This window comes from Marmota flaviventris, chromosome 5 (assembly GCF_047511675.1).
Source record: "Marmota flaviventris isolate mMarFla1 chromosome 5, mMarFla1.hap1, whole genome shotgun sequence".
NCBI classification, from domain to species: Eukaryota; Metazoa; Chordata; class Mammalia; order Rodentia; family Sciuridae; genus Marmota; species Marmota flaviventris.
The window spans coordinates 61565295-61583978 of NC_092502.1; the positions used below are offsets into that span (position 1 = coordinate 61565295).

Sequence of the window (18684 nt, forward strand, 5' to 3'; positions counted from 1 at the left end):
ATATGTGCTTTGTTTTTCTAATTAGGAGGAAAGAGATAGGAAAATGCATGAAAGTTCCTAATATGCTTAGCTGGCCTTGACAAAAGATACCAAACTGTTCTGCAGAGCTCCTGAATCTTCCCTGGAAGTAAACACATGAGTTGCAGGTCTGGTGCCTAATCTCCTCCCAGTCCTCTAGTTCACTATGACAGAAGTCAGAGGTAGAAACCTCGAACCTCAGCTCAACTATTAGCATATCCAAGAGGCACTCCATGCCTAACTTCTCCATGTGATTTATTACAGGAAAGCATCATCTATGGGATTTTTAAAAATTCTGTACAAGCTTTTCTTATTCTTTTTAATTTGCTAAGACTTTGTCATAAAAGGGTGTTGAATCATACTGAAAGCTTTTAAAATACCCAACTACTTATGCATGAGTTTTCTCCTTTAATATGCTAAATAGTGAATTGCATTGATATATTTTCTAATGATAAAACAATCTTGCCTTCTGGTGATAAACTTGGTCATGATGCATTACTTGATACATTATTAGATATGATTGCTATATTTTATTCAGGACTTTGACATCCGTATTCATGACTACAATCAGTCCCAGTTTCTTTTTTCTTTTTATTAAATTAAATAGTTATATTGTCTTACACAATAAATTGGGGAAACATTATCTGCTTTTGCTGTATTCTTCTCCTATGATTGGAGTAATACATTTCTTGGATATTTGTTACAATGAGTCCATAATAACATCCGAATTTGGCGTTAATTTTTGGGGGAAATTTTCAGTTTAGAACCCACATCAGCTTAGGTTGTTCTTTTTCTCCAATATCCTTGACCATTTCACTGTGGAAATCCTTACTTAACGAGACCCTAGGTAGGGCCCTGCTTCCTGAAGCCTCTGAACCTCATTCATTCTTACACTCCCTCTACCACTTACTCTGGCCACAACAGCCTTGTTGCTCCTCAACTGTGCCCAGCAGAGCACGATTCAGAGCCTGTTCTTGCTGCTCCTCTGTCTGGAATGTTTTTTCCCAAGGTACATGGTTTCAGATCTCTACTCAAAAGCCATCGTCTCAGAGATATTCCCAACTATTTAAAACACAACAAAAAAATGCCCTTTTCCACCCTTTCCTTCCCCTTGCTCTGCTTTACTGTGTTCCACAGCACCCATCACTATCTGACAAATATTAGTTTCCTATCCATCTCCCCAAAATCAGAATGTGAGATCCATGAGAAAAGAAACTTTGCATCTTTTACTACTATTTTTCAAGGGTATAAACAGTATATCTAAGGGTTGGGGTTGTAGCTCAATGGTAGAACGTGTACTTAGCATGCATGAGGCCCTGGGTCCAATCCCCAGCACCAAAAAATAAATAACTAAAAGGTTTAAAAAGGGCCTCTAGTTACATGTATACATGAGTTAACAAATGCCTATTTCCTTCTGGCTTTCCTCAGATGAAACCCTGGGCTGTGCAAGGAAAAAAGAAACTGGCTTCCCCTAGACAGGACTGGAGCCATCTATCCCTGGGGACATCATGCTGGAAGGTGGCTGCCAAAGTGGGAGGACAGTTCTTAGGGTCACCCATGGTGACTGAGAGACACTTACCTCCACACTCTTCAGGGCCAGCACATTCTCTTCACTCCTCTGAGCCATTTCCACTTTGGGGGCCACGCCACAGATACCACAGATCATATCGTTGTAGTCTCGCACAGTGAGGCACTCGAAAGCCCAATAACCATTGCACAGCAACTCCTGCAGCTGGCTCATTTCCTCTGAGGTCAGAGTCTTCTCTGGAAGGACAGCAAGAACACTCAGAAGTTCAAAGAAGACCTGAAGGCACTAGAGATTAGCAGTGCCCAGCAAGAACAGAAACCTATAACACTGATTCTCCCCTAGAAACACCCAAGCATACTAATGATTTGGAAGGTAGACACTTGGCCTTCCAGTGCTCAGAGGCAACCTAAGGGACTATTCCAATTGAAATGGCAGTTGCCTTGTATGAGGCATCTCCTAGGTACGAGATGCTGTTCTGAAGGCCTTGAAAATGATACCTAATTTAATTCTCACATGAGTTTAATTCTCTATAAACCAGGAGCTATTATTATCCTCATTTAATCACAGAAGAAACAGAAGCACAGAATAACTTGTGCAAAACTCATACTGCCACTAAGTAGCAGAGCTAAGTCTCAAACACAGGTCTGTGTGGCGCTAGCATCTTGCTCCACTCCACTCACAGCAGGAAAAAGTAAGGACTGGAGCCTGTGGGAATGGGATGAGGAAAGCACAAACAGAAGCAGAATAGCAAAGGGGCCAAGCCTCTAGATAGTAAGAGGATGATCCTCACCCTCAGGTCTCAGCACAAGGTTGGGACTATTAGCAGACATCTAGGAGCTGTGTGTCCACAATGAGTATGACATGCTGTGAGGCCACACTACTTATGACCAAAGGATATGATTCTAAAAGTCAACTGTGATCCCTTGCTGAAGATTCCTGGGTGCATGGAGAGACTCATGCTCTCCAAAGTTAGTCTGGCATTTATAAAACTCAAAAGGAAGAGTATATTAGGAAGTCAAGAATATCTTCTTTTCAAAATACCAGACTCTTCTGGGACATAACCAAGGCCTATCACTGAAAATTTTCAGGATGCTTAGGATAACCTTGGAAAAGGGAAGAAGATGACCTTACCTGTCTGTTCCTGCACTGACTTCAGCACAACACTGACAGACACTCTGGGGTCCTCTCCCAGCTTGATCTGGTTTCGGATTGCAAAAAGTAAATCCAAGCTTACTAGCAGCTTGTTTCCCACATTAAAGAGACCTGCAGGTAAAAAGGCAACAAGGAGTTGACTGTAACATCATACATAATGGAAACTAGCCAAATGCCCATCAATAGAAGAATACTTATGGTACATTCAAAAAATAGGAAACTATGCATCTTTAAAACAAAGGAAACCTAACTGCTCTGACAAGAAGTTGCCTACAATGTACTATTAAATTAAAAAAATAATGAAATAATATGTATAGTATATTTGTATTTTTTCCAATTAAAAAAGAAAGAAACATTTCCCTACCCCCCAGCTCAGTCCTCAGGACCGAAGGAATCACTCTTCCTCTATACCTCACACAAGTGCACCATGGGGAAGAGTCAGGGGCATCCTTTAGCCCAGGGGTGTGTAGGGGATATATCCAAGGCTATAAAATCACCCCTAAACCAAATCCTGGAATAAAACAACCAGAGGAATTTAAACGCAGTCAATTTAAGACAAATAAAGGAAGGTGATTTTACATTTGTATGAAATATAACACACAAATTTGCACAAAAGCAAATTCTGACATATATGTTCCCAGTGAAAAGGGGTATAGAGGAGAGGGAAAGGACTTTCTAAGTATGATAGCAAAGGCTGAAACAATAAGGTCAAAGTTCTAGTTACCCAAAAATCAAAACTAAAAGTAAAAGAAACCCTTGGTGCCCCCAAAATCACAATACATAAAATAAACAAAACAAAGCTGGGCATGGTGGTGCACACCTATAATCCCAGTGACTCGAGAGGCTGAGGCAGGAGGATTGCAAGTTCAAGGCCAGCCTCAGCAACTTAGCAAGGCCTTAATCAACTTAGTGGAGACCCTGTCTCAAAAGAAAACAAATGGCTGGGGATGTGGCTCAATGCCAAGTACAAAAAAAAAGTAAGAAAAGAAAAACAAAGCCCAAAAGAAGAATGGAAACATTCACAAAAGAAATTTACATCATAGGAAGAAACCCACAAAGGGCATAAAAAACACATATTCTCTTCCTAGTAACCAAAGAAACACATTAATAAATGATATACCAGTTCTTAACTATCAAACTGACAAACTTTAAAACATTCCAATGCTAATCTATAAAAAGCTCCTAATAAATGAGTTTATCCAGGTCACTGGATACAAAGTCAACAAAATTCAACCCTATCTCTATACTAGCAATGAATAGTTAAAAACAGAACCATGTCTTTTACTTTAAGAAAAAGACAGACACAGGCATAAATTTAACAAAATACACGTAGGACCTATGTGCTGAAAACTACAAAAACTGATGGAATTTTTAAAGATGAAAACTGTTAACAGTTAAAAACAAAAACTTAATAAAATGAAGAAAAAACCATGTTTGTGAGCTGGAAGATCTAATATTTTTAAGCATATTATATTTTCCATCTATAAATTCAACACAATCTCAATTAAAATTCTAGTGGGATTTTGCAGCTATTCACAACTCTTAAATTTATACGGAAACACCAAAGAAGTAAACTAACCAAAAACAATTCTGTAAAAAAAGATTGGAGGGCTCATTCTACTTGATCGTAAGATTCACCATACAGTTATAATAGTCAACACTGTGGTACTAGCCAAAGGAGAGACATACAGAGTCACATATGTGGTCAGCTAATTTTTAATAAAAGAGCAAAAACAAGTCAATGGAGAAAAGACTGTCTTTTCAACGCATGGTGATATAACTGGACATACATATACAAACATTGAATTCAATCTGGACCTCATATTTTATATAAAAATTAGAAATGGATCATAGATCTAAATGTGAATAGAATTATAAAACTTTTACAAAAACCTGTGTCCAGAATATACAAAGAATTCTCAAAAACTCAACAATAATACAGCAGACCAAAGATGTTAACACAGATCTTTTACCAAAGACTACATATGTTCATACATACATTATTAGTAACTGGGGAAATAAATATTAAAATAGCAATGAGGTATCACTATACACACCAATAGTAGTGTGGCTATAAAACAACAACAAAGACACTACCAAATGCTAGCATGCAAAGATAAATGCAACTCTCACATGGTGTCGGAGAGAATACAAAATGGTACTTTTCATAAATGGTTTGGTAGTTTCTTGTAAAACTGAACATAAACTTACCATGAAACAGCAATCTGACTCCTAGGTATTTACTCAAGAGAAATGAGAACTTAATAAGCCTGCAGATGAATGTTTGTAGCAGCTCTACTAACCCAAACATCCTAGGTACTATGGCATATTCAAATTACTCAACAGTTAAACAGATCAAACCAGCGATGCACACAATATGGACAAATCTCACAGGATTATGCTTATTCAAAGATGCCACATTCAAAAGGCTACATACTATTGCTACATTTATATGACATTCTGGCCAACACTACAGGGATGAGAAAGATCAATCAGCTGCCAAAGGTTAGCAGGCTGTGGGTGGGTTTGGCAATAAAAGAACAAAATATGTTTAGGAGTGACAGACCTGTTCTATATGTTGACAGGTGGCAGGTACACAACTCTGCATATATCAGAACTCTCAGAACTGTACAACAACAAAGCAAATTTTACTACATGTAAATTTGAAAAAGAATTTTAATTTAAAAACTATATAATCCTAAGTATTGGTCTATACAGAAATAGGTACTCTATTATAATCGAGTACAAGGAAATGAGTACTCTCATTAACTGCTGGCAAGAGAATAAAATAATACAAACTCAACACAAGACTAATTAAAAACATGAATTCAAAATAAGGGAACATAAGGTTCTTAAGACCAAGAGAAGAAATAAGCATTTTGAATGGTTAGTAGTACTCAATTTCACATATAAAACTCAGGATTCAACCAAACTCTCAACAATGGTTAGTAGATGACAGGTGTTCAATAATCCATGACACTGATGAATAATGGGAAGCAAGGGCATAAACATGCAGCAATACTACTTGTGAGAATTTGTCCAGAGAAATAATTAAGGATCTACACAAATATCTAATTATAAGCAAGACTGTAAAATGGAGCTCCACACACCTCTTGAAAAAACTTTCATGTAGGTCTGGGGATATAGCTCAGTGATAGAGTCTTGACTAGCATGTTCAAGGCCCTAGGTTTGATCCCTAGCACCTCAAACACCAAAAAAAAAAAAAAGGTCATTTCTTTATTTGCTGGCACATGATATATGGATAAATTTTAAAAGTATGTTTCCAAAAATAGGCTACCATAGTACCCTTTTGTTCCATAATACCCTTTTGTTCAAAGAAAAACTTAAAAACCTTTCCATAATTTCTTATATTTTGCATAGATGAAGGGACATATCTGGTCGGCTAGAGAATACAAGTGTTCATCTCATGGCAATAGGATCACTATTAATTTTCAGGTTCTTCTTATTATTTGTGTACATTCTCCAGCTTTTTCACAGTGAAAAATCTCTCCCTTTTTTTTTTTTTTGGTAATAGCAGGAATTGAACCCAGCACTTCATACATGCTAGGCAAATCCTCTACCACTGAGCTACATTCTGGCCCTTTAAAATTTTTATCTTGAAACAGGGTCTCACTAAGTTGCCTAGGCTGTCCTCAAACTTGCCATCTTCCTACCTCAGTCTCCCAAGTAGATGAAATTATAGGCACTACCATCATGCCTGGCTAAGATCTATTTTTTTTCTGATTTATTATTATTATCATGTATTCATTGTACACAATAATAGGTTTCTGTGTGACATTCACATATATGCATGTAATGTACTTTGATGTATCCACCCTCAAAATCCATAATTTTTAAGCTAACTTTGTTGTAAACTCTTCACAACAGAGCCCTAACATTTGAGAGGTAAAGGTCATCTTCTGGAGATGAGCCAGTCAGAAGGAAGACCCCTTTTCCTCAGAATCCCCATTGAGTAGATTCAGGGCACACAGGACCAGAGCTTTGACCCAGACAGCAGTTCTTAAGCCTGCTTTAGAAATGCCTGAGGAGAATAAAAGGTTGGTACTCACCTGTGTAGATGTCCATGAAGCTGTGCAGAGCCAGACAATGAGGGTTCAGACACATCTTCACCTGGGCGGTCACCACCTGCAGTCGGCTAGCTGTCAGCAGCCAGCACTCTTGGGGCCCGGCCAGGGAACTGGTACAAAAAACACCATCAACAAAAAACAGGGAAATTAATCTCTTCATGCAGGTCTTGGGCATAAGACTGACTTGTCAGTGACCAGTGGCAAAATTCTCAACACTTTAATTCAATGGGCAAAGGAAGGTGCTGGAGTTTGGGATCTAATTTTTTCTAGGTGGATGTTTCTATCTGTTGAACTTCCAAACCCACATATTATGCTGGGTAGTCCAGATGTAATCTAAATCCTAAAGTGATCATAATAATAGAAATAACAATTACTAATTACATTTAGCAACTGGAAAGATTTGGAAGTCTAAGGAAAGCAAAGAATAACATCTTTAAAGATTACAGCTTTAAAGCTGTCTGAAGAAAGGGGAAATATGTCAAGTGCATTGGGAGCTAGGGGCAGAGTAAAAGGGTACTTACTTCTGTTCCCCTTTGAATAATGGGCTGCTACAGAGAAGGCACTGCGTGGATGGAGACTCATAATAATTCGACCAAGAGGTCTGCTCAATGGTGACTGTCTCCTCACTCACGTTGGACAAGATAAGTCGAGAGCTATTGAGTTCATGAATCAAGGCAAAGACCTCAGCCAGCTCTGACTCATTCTCAGGAATCTGCAGGACTTTTCGCAGTAGCTGCAGTGTGGACTGGCGCTGGATCTCCCTCTGGGCTGCACTCAGGGGCTCTGTGGCACTCAGCCCATCTGAAAGTGATGAGCTTGCCTCCTGGGAACAGAATGAAATAATTATCAGGGAAAAATGAGCTAGGTTCCAGCTAAAACCATGAAAGCTGGCAGGCAGCAGAGGGCTGGGCCCATGACTAAGAGGTGTTAAACCTAGCTACATTCCTGAAAAGCTCAGCAAATAACTCATTGTGTGGCTAAAGGCTGTCTGTATGTCTGTCTCTCTCTCTCTTTCTCTCTCTCTGGGACTATTTTTCTTTCAGGAAAATGAGATTATACACATCTTTTGGTAATGGATTTAATTGTAAGCTCCCATTCATCAGGAGGATAGCAGTAGACCTGGGTTTTAGTTCCGGTGATACCAGTTAAGGGCTGTACCTGTAGAAGGCAATTTATGAGCCTCAATTTCCTCATCTGTGAAATAATGGATGAAAAATACTAGAAATCTAGAGTTATTGCATGGATTAAGTGAGATAAAACAAGTAAACAATTTAGCATAGTGCCTATGATACAATGAAGACTATGGTAGTTCTAATACTCAAGAGTTTGTATTGCTTGAAGTATTTGTCTTTAATTCTTTATGGCTTCTGGGTATAAGGGAATTTTACACACTATACAGAGGCTTCTAGGAACAAGGTTCTGAATTACTCATGAGAAACAGATCCTTCTCAGGTGGATCGCTTTTGAATAGAGGCTCCTTCCTGATCCTTTTTGCCAATACAACCTGAATCACTGACTCCTTTGTGCTCCCCAAGAGCATCCTTCTACTAGAGGATTCAGCCTCTCATAGTTGCTAAATCAACACTCCCCCATACCCCACCCTTTCATAAGTTAAGTTCCCAGATAATCTACAAAGCCCAAGGCATACAAACTGCCAGACACATCTTACATGGCTTTATAATGTTAATTGCTTAATAAGGAGTTTAATTAACTCTGTATACCTACAACAACTTTTATCTGTAACAATTTGATTACAGATCTTTCTTTATGCTAGATTCTAAGTTCCTCAGGAGAAGAAGCCATCCAATTCACCTCTGAAGGCCTGGCCCATGGCAGGCAAGATAGTTGAAAGGAAGAAAGAAGTAATGGCTTCAGAAGAGCTGAATGACAAGCTGGGAGATCGTGTATGTTCCCAAACATGACCTGTTGAACCATGAACTGGAAGACTACATGAAAGGAATACTATCCTTTGACTCCAACCTAGTAATGAAGGATAAAGAACTGAAGGCTAGGAGCTGGGGTTGAGGTTGAGTAGAGCTAGCACATGCAAGGCAATGGGTTTAATCCTTAGCACCACATAAAAATAAATAAGTAAATGTCTTACAACAACAACAACAAAAACATTATAAAAAAGAAAAAGAACTGAAGGCTATTCCAGCCCAGAGACGTCTTAATTACAGCAGCTGAAGGCAAACTGCCTGGATATATATGGCCACCAGGTGGCTCCAAAGGGCAACAGACACAAAGGCCCTGGTTTCTGACCTCAGTTTTACTTTTTAGGAAACAATAATTACATTTCATTTCTCCAATCTTCAGGAGATTGAAGAATGAAGGAAAATATGTTGAGGGAAAGTCTGAAGATGAGGGTCCTGAGCATGGGCAGCTACCACTTAATAGAGGTCCTTAAACAGTTCCTGCTTGGCCTGAAAAGTTAAATTATTTCACCATCCTAGACCTACAGAGCAACATCCATTTCTATACTGCAAATCACATAAAGAGCCAAAAGGAAATAAATGGAAAGAGAAAGGAATGCTCAAAACACCTACCTACACAGACTCAATTCCATCCCCAAATTTACAGAGCCACACATGTGTATATGAGCTCTAGAGTCAGAGGTGGGGAAAACAGATACACTACCTAGAAGGGATTATGGTCTCCAGTTAAGAAAAGTTGATACAGGATGTGATTAACGCTATGGGAAGAACATACAGAATTCACGGAAAATTCAGGAAGAAAGCTCACCTCCAGCAGGGGGCACTTCAGTGGACCAAGAAAAACTGGTAAAGGCTATAGACCAATTTTGCACACAAGTGCAGGGGTTTACAGACCCCTTGAAGCTCTATTTTGGGTCTTTCCTAGGGCTCCTGGCTTGGAGTAAAATGCCCAGCTCACTTGCTTTGTTTTACCAAATGGAAAACAAAAGCTCAGGAGAGGGAAGCTTCCAACTCGGAGTCACTCCCAGCCAGGTCTCTCCATTCCTAGTCCCAGTACTTTTCCCATGGAGCCACTACTACCTATATACTTTAGTTTCACTTCCCCTCATCACAAGGTCAGTGACCTCAGAATACTTCCTCAAGGCCAGAAACAGACTGGAAAGGTGGTGGTGGTGTGTTCATCACCAGAAAGGCCACATGCAGAAACTTTCAGCTTGAAGTAGTTCTCCCCATCTCTAGTCCTGTCTATTCCCAAACTCCCATAAGCCTCTCTCCTGAAACAACCTTCCTCTAAGCCTCTCCCTGGCTCATGGACCTTCAGTGGGACCCACTGCCTAAAGAACAGACTCTCTAACCTGGCATTCAAAACCTTCCATGATGCGGTCCCAATGTTTTTAGGTCTTGTTTTCCTTACTTCCCACGCCAAACTTCCCACACACTCTTTACTTTTGCTCATTCCCATCCTTGAATATGCCTTCCCCTTCTATCCAAATCCTGCTTTTATCTTTTGAGGTTCAGTTTATACGCTGAATGGCCAGACTCCACCCTAGACCTTGTACCCTCCCTTCCCAACTCCCCGCAGGGCAGATCTGCTTACCCTCATCTTACGCCTCTCAGATTCATATTCTCTCTCTCTCTCTTTTTTTCCACTTTAAAAAATGCACGTAAGGGAAAGGTGAAAAGAGGAAGAGAGAAACAGATGATGAAGGAGAAGATGATTAAGACCCCAGACAAACTGCAAAAACAGAACTGTTCAGTATTGGTTGGACTGCTCATAGATTTGATAGCTGTTTTTTTTTTTAAAAAAAAAAGGGAGCTGTGATACAAACCCAAGGACGCCCACCCACCCAATAAGCCAAAGAATAGCTCCTGTGATATTCCGCCTTCCTCCTTTTAGTCCCTCTTGGTAATCCACCACCAAGCTTGGGGATTTTGCCCCAGAAAATTGTAAGCATTGTTAGGTTTTTTTGTGTAAGACTCTTGCTGTAACATGGAGAGCTGTGATTGGTGAGTCAACTGTCCGTGACTACCAGTTACACTGAGATTGTAAAAGCATTTTTACTTTCTGTACAACAAAAAAGCTTTGTAAAAAAAAAAAAAAATGTCCCTAAGGAGGGGCTGGGGCTGGGGCTGGGGCTGTAGCTCAGTGGCAAAGCACTTGCCTAGCATCTGTGAGGCACTGGGTTTGATCCTCAGCACCACATAAAAATAAATAAACTAAATAAAGGCATTCTGTCCACCCACAACCAGAATTTTCTTAAAGGCACTTGTGGAAATTCTAAGGACCTTTGAAAATGCCTATTTTTCCTGGTTCTAACAATTTTAAAAAATAGCCCTAAGGAGCCAAGTGGAATGCATGTTACTATTCAAGTACTTTGGTCCAGCTTCAGCGAACAGGTTTGTTAAGACTGCTATAACAAGAGCTTTGTGACTAGCAAAATGCTTTCCAAGGAACCTGGTGAGAAATGACAATTTAACCAACAAAAGTCTTAAGGTTGGAATTTACTGTTTACTGAAAGAATAAATCAACTGACAGGTCATGTACCAGGCCTCAGAGCTAAGAGGACGCAGCCCTTTCCTATTTAAGGTCTGTGCTTCCATTCTTTTCAGTGGATGAACACTTGGTTCTCAGATATCAATGTATGGTTTGAATGCATCTCCCAAACTTTGGTGGTTGAAACTTAAATCCTCAAGACTTTTTTTTTTCCATTTATTAAGGAATTTGAGACGAGACTTTTGGGAGGTGACTGGGAGCCCTCATGAATAATTAATCCAGGAGCAGACTAATGGATTAAAGAGTTACTACAGAAGTTATAAAGTGAGCTCTCTGGCTCTTTGCTCTATGACCCAGATGCTGATACCATGTTCTTATACTTCCCAGCCTCCAGAACTGTGAACTAAATAAAACTCTGTTCTTTACAAATTATTTGGTCTCAAGTAGTCTGTTGGACAACAGAAAAACAGACTATAACACTGGGCAATTCCCTCACCTCAGCAACAAAGACAAGGTCCAGGAGGAAAGCATTTGCTGAGGTATAGAACATACAACCTAGGTCTAGTTCTGATGCTCTAGCTACTATTCAATGTACTTTTATTTCTATTAAAGCAGGTTTACTAACAGAGCCCATCACAAGGCTAAGGGACTTATCTGAGAATAGAACTCACAATGGCCTTGGTAGTTTTCTCAGTCCGGTCTTTGGTAAGGTTAAAACCACAGCTGGGACAAATCCTAGGTTTGTGCCGGTTGGTGTAGACATAGCTACAAGAGGGATTCTTGCACTTTCCCCGGCCTCTTGATGTAGCCAGGCCCAAATCCTAAAAAAGTAAGATCAACATTTAATTCTACTAATGTTAGGTTGAACCTGGGCAGAGCCTCAAACCAGGATGACTAGCTGTAAGTCAGAGAAGAAAATGGCAATTACAAACCAGATTTAGCTTAGTTTCCAAAAAGTCCTGAAGCAAGATGCTTTTCAATTTTAACAGTCTATATAATTTAATCCTTCACTATCTATGAAATTAGTGAGTCGAATTTCAAGGGTAAGAAACCTAAATACCTCAGGGTCCATGCAGTGGCAGAGTAAGCAATCTACTTGAATGAGGAGTGCTACTCTACGGCAAATCTAAGATTTCAAGCCCTCCTATGAATAAACTGTGACTTCTGGACTCAAAGCTATGAAAAACTTGACAACTTTAGCATCTGGGCTCCTATGACCATACTGTCTAATCAACCCAAGAAGAGAGCTGGGTAGATGGTAAACCTACTAGCTTCCTGTTGCCAAAACAAATGAGGATATGGAAGGTATAGGAAAGGCAGTAATTAGGTCATTAGAAAAAGAAATCATAAGCAGATCTCCATGATAAGTGACAATCTTCTTAGAGATAAGACCAGAGCAGGCATTAATCCTCTACACTGTGATATCTTGTTCTCTACTAAATACTCAATATAGAGCTAGGCACAAAAATGCTAAATTATATATATATATATATATATATACAGAGCTGGCCTGGAACTCCTGGACTCAAGTAATCCTTCTGCTTCAGCCTCCCAAGTAGCTGGGACTACAAGCATGCCCCATCACACCTGGGTAAGCTCAATAGTAGAGCGCTTGCCTAGCATGCATGAGGCACTGGGACCTGGCACCACATCAAAATAATAAAACAAATAAAATAAAGGTATTGTGTCCATCTATAACTAAAGAAATATTTTTTAAAAAATACTTTTCGAATGAAAAAAAAAGACACTTTCAAAACCTGTCATTATAAAGTGGGATTTTTTTTTTTTTTTTGCTTTCAAAATCTGTTTAACTTACTTAAATCAGCCAGAGAGACTGCCATAAACAATCTGACTGGTTGTAACCTTAAGGACCAACAGAACTACAGAATGTTGAGTGATAGGAGCCTCAAAGATACCTAAACTAATGCAGCATTTTATAGGTGGCAAAACTGAGGACAAGATACAGAGTCTCATTTAGGACCGTATGGCAGGCCAGGAACACAGCCAGAACTACTTTTGAACAGTCTTCCAACTGTCTACAGTGTTTGTTCCACTGTTCCATGCTGCTTACCTTGCAAAAGTCATACATTCATTTTATCAAGATGTTAATATGTGTTAGGGTAAAAATAAAAGGAAAAAGGGGAAGGAAACTCATTGGAAATGCTAGGCTAAACAAAACAAGTTGTTTTACTAAATTCCTTCTCAAACCCTTTAAGATACTAGTGTTGAATGTCTGTTTTAGGGAGAAAAATGCTTAAAACTTATTTGTGAATCACACTTTCTAGGCCAAAAAGTTCAAAGACTGCTGAATGCTAAATCTGGACTACATTCTCATCTCTGACTACTCTCAACATAAATATCCTGATCTCAGCTGGTTTATGCATTATAGACATCAGGAAAAAACCCTAGACAGCCTAGCACACTCACCCAGAAATGATCATCTGTACGGGTGGCAGGATCTTTGACATTAACAACTTTTATCTGACCCTGCTCTCACTCTAAGCTACCACCACCTTCTTCCCCAGCTTCGTATGCTTCCTAAAGTACCAAAGCAATACCACCATGTGGCTTACCAGTGTGACAGTGCAGCTGTACTTATACGGAGGAAACATGTCAGGCTTGACCTCTACAACTTTCACCTGAGAAGTCCTGTTGTTCGGGCCACCTGGTATCTGTGGATCAGAATAAGTTATTTAGTGCTACTTTTAAACCTCAAACTCCTGAGGTCTGTGTCCTCAAACAACTTAAGGAAATGGCTTCCTGGGGAATTTGTTGAGCTCTCCTCCAAATAAGTCCTCTGGACTGCCAACCAGCAGTCACCAGCCCACCAAAGGCTAAGTGGCATGTCCAGGGGTTGCCAGACTTCTCCATATAGCTACTAACACTGTGTACCAAGAACACCATGAATCAGACTGATAATTATCACATGATAAAAACATATAATAACTCTATACACAAATATATAATTGACAAATGTTAGTATAGAAGGAGTGTGGAAGACTTGTCACTAAATGTCACAAGGTAAGAGGAAGATCATGGTTGTTTTCCTCCTTTACTACTACCTATAAAATTTTCAAAGGCTCTTTAAGTATTTATATAAATAAAAACAAAGGCATTCTAAATTAATTATTCTATTAGGTGAATTTAAGTTGAATTTTAGAATATATAATTTCATGTACCTGTTAAATGACTTAAGACTAGCAAAACAGCTTGTGGCTTTTTAACAAACACCCAGAGTTGCTGGTCAAAAGGAAACTACAGAGAAGACTGAGTGTTTATTCAAGTGACAGAGTATACATGAAGGGATTCTAGGGGCTGGAAGTTGACTAATACCTTCCATCTGCACCACCAAATCATACACTGTTATAATCTGGATCTGGAATGTTCCCCAAAGCTTCATTTGCTGATGGCTTGTACACCAATGCAAAATGTTCTGCCTTACCACAGCCCCAAAACAAAAACCCCAAGTGACTATGGACTGAAACCTCTAAAATCTTTCCTCTTTTGATTTTCTCAGGTATTTTATCTCAGCAATGAAAAGCAAACTAATATATACATTCACTCAGAGCTGCCACCACATCTGGGTGAGAAACAGAACAACCCTCCAAGTAAAAGCTAGTTGCTATTTGTCAAGGCAAATTTAGAATGTTAAACAAAGAAAGTCAACCTACAAAGACCATATAGCAGCTGGGCACAGTGGTGCACACCTGTAATCCCAGCAACTCAGGAGGCTGAGGCGGGAGAATTACACACTTGAGGCCAGCCTTAGCCAACTTAGTGAAGCATTCATCAACTTTGCAAGATCCTGTCTCAAAATAAAAAATAAAAAGGGTGGGGATAAAAAAAAAAAAAAAGCTCAGTGGTAAAGCACCCAAGTATCAGGAAAAAAAAAAAAAAGGAAGCACATAGCAAGGGAGATGGCAGATTGATTCTCCTATTCTAACCTGGTCCATGACCACTCAAAAACCACAGGCTACAATCCACCCCAAGAGGTCATGAAATAAATTTAAAGGGTAAACCCATTTTACCAACAGGAATAGGAAACACATAACAAGGGAACTGTTTCATTAAAATACTTAATATGTCTATTTACTGGGCTATACTGTAAAAATTTGTTTATTACTGGGCTGCTGGGTTTATCACTGTGCCTCAGTAGTAGATTTCTTGGCTAGCATGTAGGAGGCCCTGCTTCAATTCTAAGCAAAAAACAAAAGAGAAAAACACAAAAAGATGTGTCACTGAAGTCACAGTATAGTCTAAACAATGCTGACCTAGAGAATTTTTGAGAATAACTATGCTAACCATATTTACATAAAAAAATTAAAAAATAAATTTTAAAAATCTAAGAATATGCTTGGATACATGGAATTTTGATACCTAGGAAAATCTTTAATAACAATTATTACTAAATAGAATGAAAGATATGATACAAACTAGTACATGGAATAAGAGTCATGTTTTAGGTTTTAAATTATATTAAAAAAATAAACACAAATTCAGGAAAAGACCTGAAAACTGAAACAGCAGGTTAATTCTACATGGCAGATCATAAAGGATTTATTTTCTTCTTTCTTTACCTGAATTTTCTGTATCTTCTATAATAACCATGCATTCATATAAATAAAAACAAAGGCATTCTAAATTAATTATTCTATAAGGTGAATTTAAGTTGAATTTTAGAATATACAATTTCATGTACCTGTTAAATGACTTAAGACTAGCAAAACAGCTTGTGGCTTTTTAAAGGGGGTGGGGAGACTAAACAGATTATTAAAACTAAATGCAATGTCTAATCCTAGACTGGATCCTATACTGAAGGGGGAAATGTTTATGTAACTTGTAAAACTGACAAAACTAGAACATGAATATGAAATTAATATGCATCAAGCTAGGCTTGATGGTGCATGCCTGCAATCCTAGCAACTGAGGAAGCTAAAGGAGGAGGACTGCAAATTTGAGGAGAGCCTTAGCACTTAACAAGCAATTTAGTGAGACCTCTCAAAATAAAAAGGATTGGGGATAGGGTTCAATCCCCACTATCAAAATACATGAGTTAATTTATTTAAACGGTGCATCAATGTATCAGTAAAAGACTATCCCTATTCTCTGGAAATACACAAAGTATTAAGGAGTAAAAAGCCATATAACTTACTCTTAAATTATGAATATCTTATATATACACATGTATGTGTACACATACAGGGGAGGGTTGTGCAGAAACATTAATGATAAAGTAAAATGGGCTAATACACTAATAAGTGACTTAATAAAAAGTATATGGGTGGTCTCTGTACTTTTTTGGGGGGGCAATTTTCCCCTAAATTGTACATTATTTCTAAATAGAAGATTTAAAAACATATATTCTTTTATAAAAAGACATGACTTAAATCATTCACATTAACCTCCTCCCAGAGACCTACCAGTTTAAGAACTGCCTTTTGCCTAGGGGATTTGATAAATTATATAGAAGCAGCCATAGCTCCAAACTCCCTTTTTGGGGGATAGGTCTTACCTTCACTTCACAGGTGCTAGATGGCTGCTGGATGGGCTGGCCCAGCTGCTTCAGTGTGCTTGGCTTCAGGCCACAAGTCCTCACAGAAGGAGTCTTATCTGAGAAACCCAGGAGTCAAACTGGTGACTTATATGCATTCAGTTTCCCAAGTCTCTTTTCTCCACTCTCCACCCTACTTCTGCTCCCCTCCCATCAGACAGCCCCTCCTCCAAGGTCTGTCTCAGCTCTTACCACTCAGGGGAAAGGCCTGCCTGGCCCTGGGCAGTCCTATGCTGCTGCCTCGCCCTATATTAGCTGGGGCTGGCAGAATTGCTCTCATGGGTCTGGCTGCAGCCAGTAATGAGGGCTTTCCCCGTGCTCTGCCTTTAAGCTCTGGGGCTCTGGGTCCAGTGGTGAGCAGGTCAAATCTAGGGGAAAAAAAAGAAACAAGAAGGGAATCTCCTAGAAATTCTGGACCAAGGGGAAGAAAACCAAAATGGTATTTCCAAACAGCATTTTATTAGAAGATAGTTCAGAAGTTAAACTATCAGATCAGACAGACTGAGTTCAGATTCAATCATTATGTATCTCGGCTCTGGGCAAGTGATTTCACTCTTCTGTTAATCTCAAATTTCTAATATGTAGAATGGGGTAGTAATTACTTATATATTTATGGGATCATTACAAAGATTCAAAAGTATACAACAATGTCAACAGTGTATACTACCAATAGGTATTATAGTTATGATATTTCACTGCCTCTAATTAAAGCAAGTGCTTAAAGGGTACAAGCCTCCCACATAAAGGCAGCTTAGAGGCTGGAGAACCAACTATATGTTTTCTTCATCTTAGAAGCACCAATACTAAGCACAAGGCTTGTATCACAGAAGGCCTCCTCAGTTGCTAACGTGATTAACATGCCACAAACAAAAGTTGACTTAAAGATCACAACTTCATTCTTAAAGGATATTAAACTATCTCCAAAGTATACAGATTTAAAAAAAAAAGCAAGACATAGAAGTATGCTATGCTACCATTTGTGTTAAAGAACACACATAGGAAAACAAACACACATATATATACATATTTGTATATGCTTAAAACTATCTCTAGAAGCATCAGATGTAGATGGACACAATACCTTTTTTGTTGGAAAAACTGTCTCTAAAAAATGAATGACTAAATAATGGGATAGGAGTGAGTTTTTTTTAATGTTTATTCCTTGTACTTTTTGAGTTTTGATCGCATGAATATTTTCTACTCAAAAATAAATATTAAAAATCATTAATATAAACCAGAATTTCAAACTTGGTATTATTAACATTTTGAGACAGATATATTGTTTGTTGTGGAAGGCTATTCTACACATTGAAGGATGTTTAGCATCCCTCTAGATTCTAGCAGAAAAACCCCTTCCCAGTTGTGGCAACTAAAAATATCTTTAAACACTGCCAAAATGTCCCTGGGGGCAAAGCTGATCCCACTTTAGAGCCACTGATATAAACAAACAAAAACCTTCAGTTGTAAGAACACAATAGCCTGCTACAAGGGCAACACGGAGAATCCAGTTAAGCCTTTAATAAAGAAGAAACAAGTGAAAAAAAGGCCCAAACTTACTGACATCCGCCTCTTTTGTAAGGTGCTGAGTTGCATGTTTTACACAGTCACACAGTTGTAGATGAACACAATACCTTTTTTGTTTATTTGTTTTGGCTATCAGGGATTGAATGCAGGGGCGTTTAACCACTAAGCCACATCCTAAGTTCTTTTTAAACATTTTATTTAGAGTCAGGGTCTTGCTGAATTGTTAGGTGCCTAAGTTGCTGAGACTGGCTTTGAACTGGATATCCTCCTGTCTCAGCCTCCCAAGCCACTGGGATTACAGGCATGTGCCACTGCGCCCAGCAATACTTTTACTGTACTTCTTTATTTTTATGTGATGGTAAGGATCAAACCCAGTGCCTCACACATGCAAGGCA

The 18684-nt window shown here is 38.9% G+C and overlaps 1 protein-coding gene across 2 annotated transcripts in view; it reads right to left on the reverse strand.

The window, feature by feature from the left end:
- Positions 1-18684, reverse strand: part of Hmgxb3 (HMG-box containing 3) — a 53306-nt gene that overhangs the window by 9212 nt on the left and 25410 nt on the right. The window contains exons 8-15 of one of the 2 annotated variants that reach the window (XM_027949280.2): positions 16958-17133; positions 16727-16824; positions 13788-13886; positions 11886-12035; positions 7308-7609; positions 6769-6896; positions 2678-2809; positions 1598-1782 (exon numbers count right to left, since the gene is read on the reverse strand). In XM_027949280.2, coding sequence (XP_027805081.2) covers positions 1598-1782; positions 2678-2809; positions 6769-6896; positions 7308-7609; positions 11886-12035; positions 13788-13886; positions 16727-16824; positions 16958-17133 — 1270 coding nt within the window. The remainder of the gene's footprint in view (positions 1-1597; positions 1783-2677; positions 2810-6768; positions 6897-7307; positions 7610-11885; positions 12036-13787; positions 13887-16726; positions 16825-16957; positions 17134-18684) is intronic. The other variant, XM_027949281.2, reaches the window with a different exon arrangement.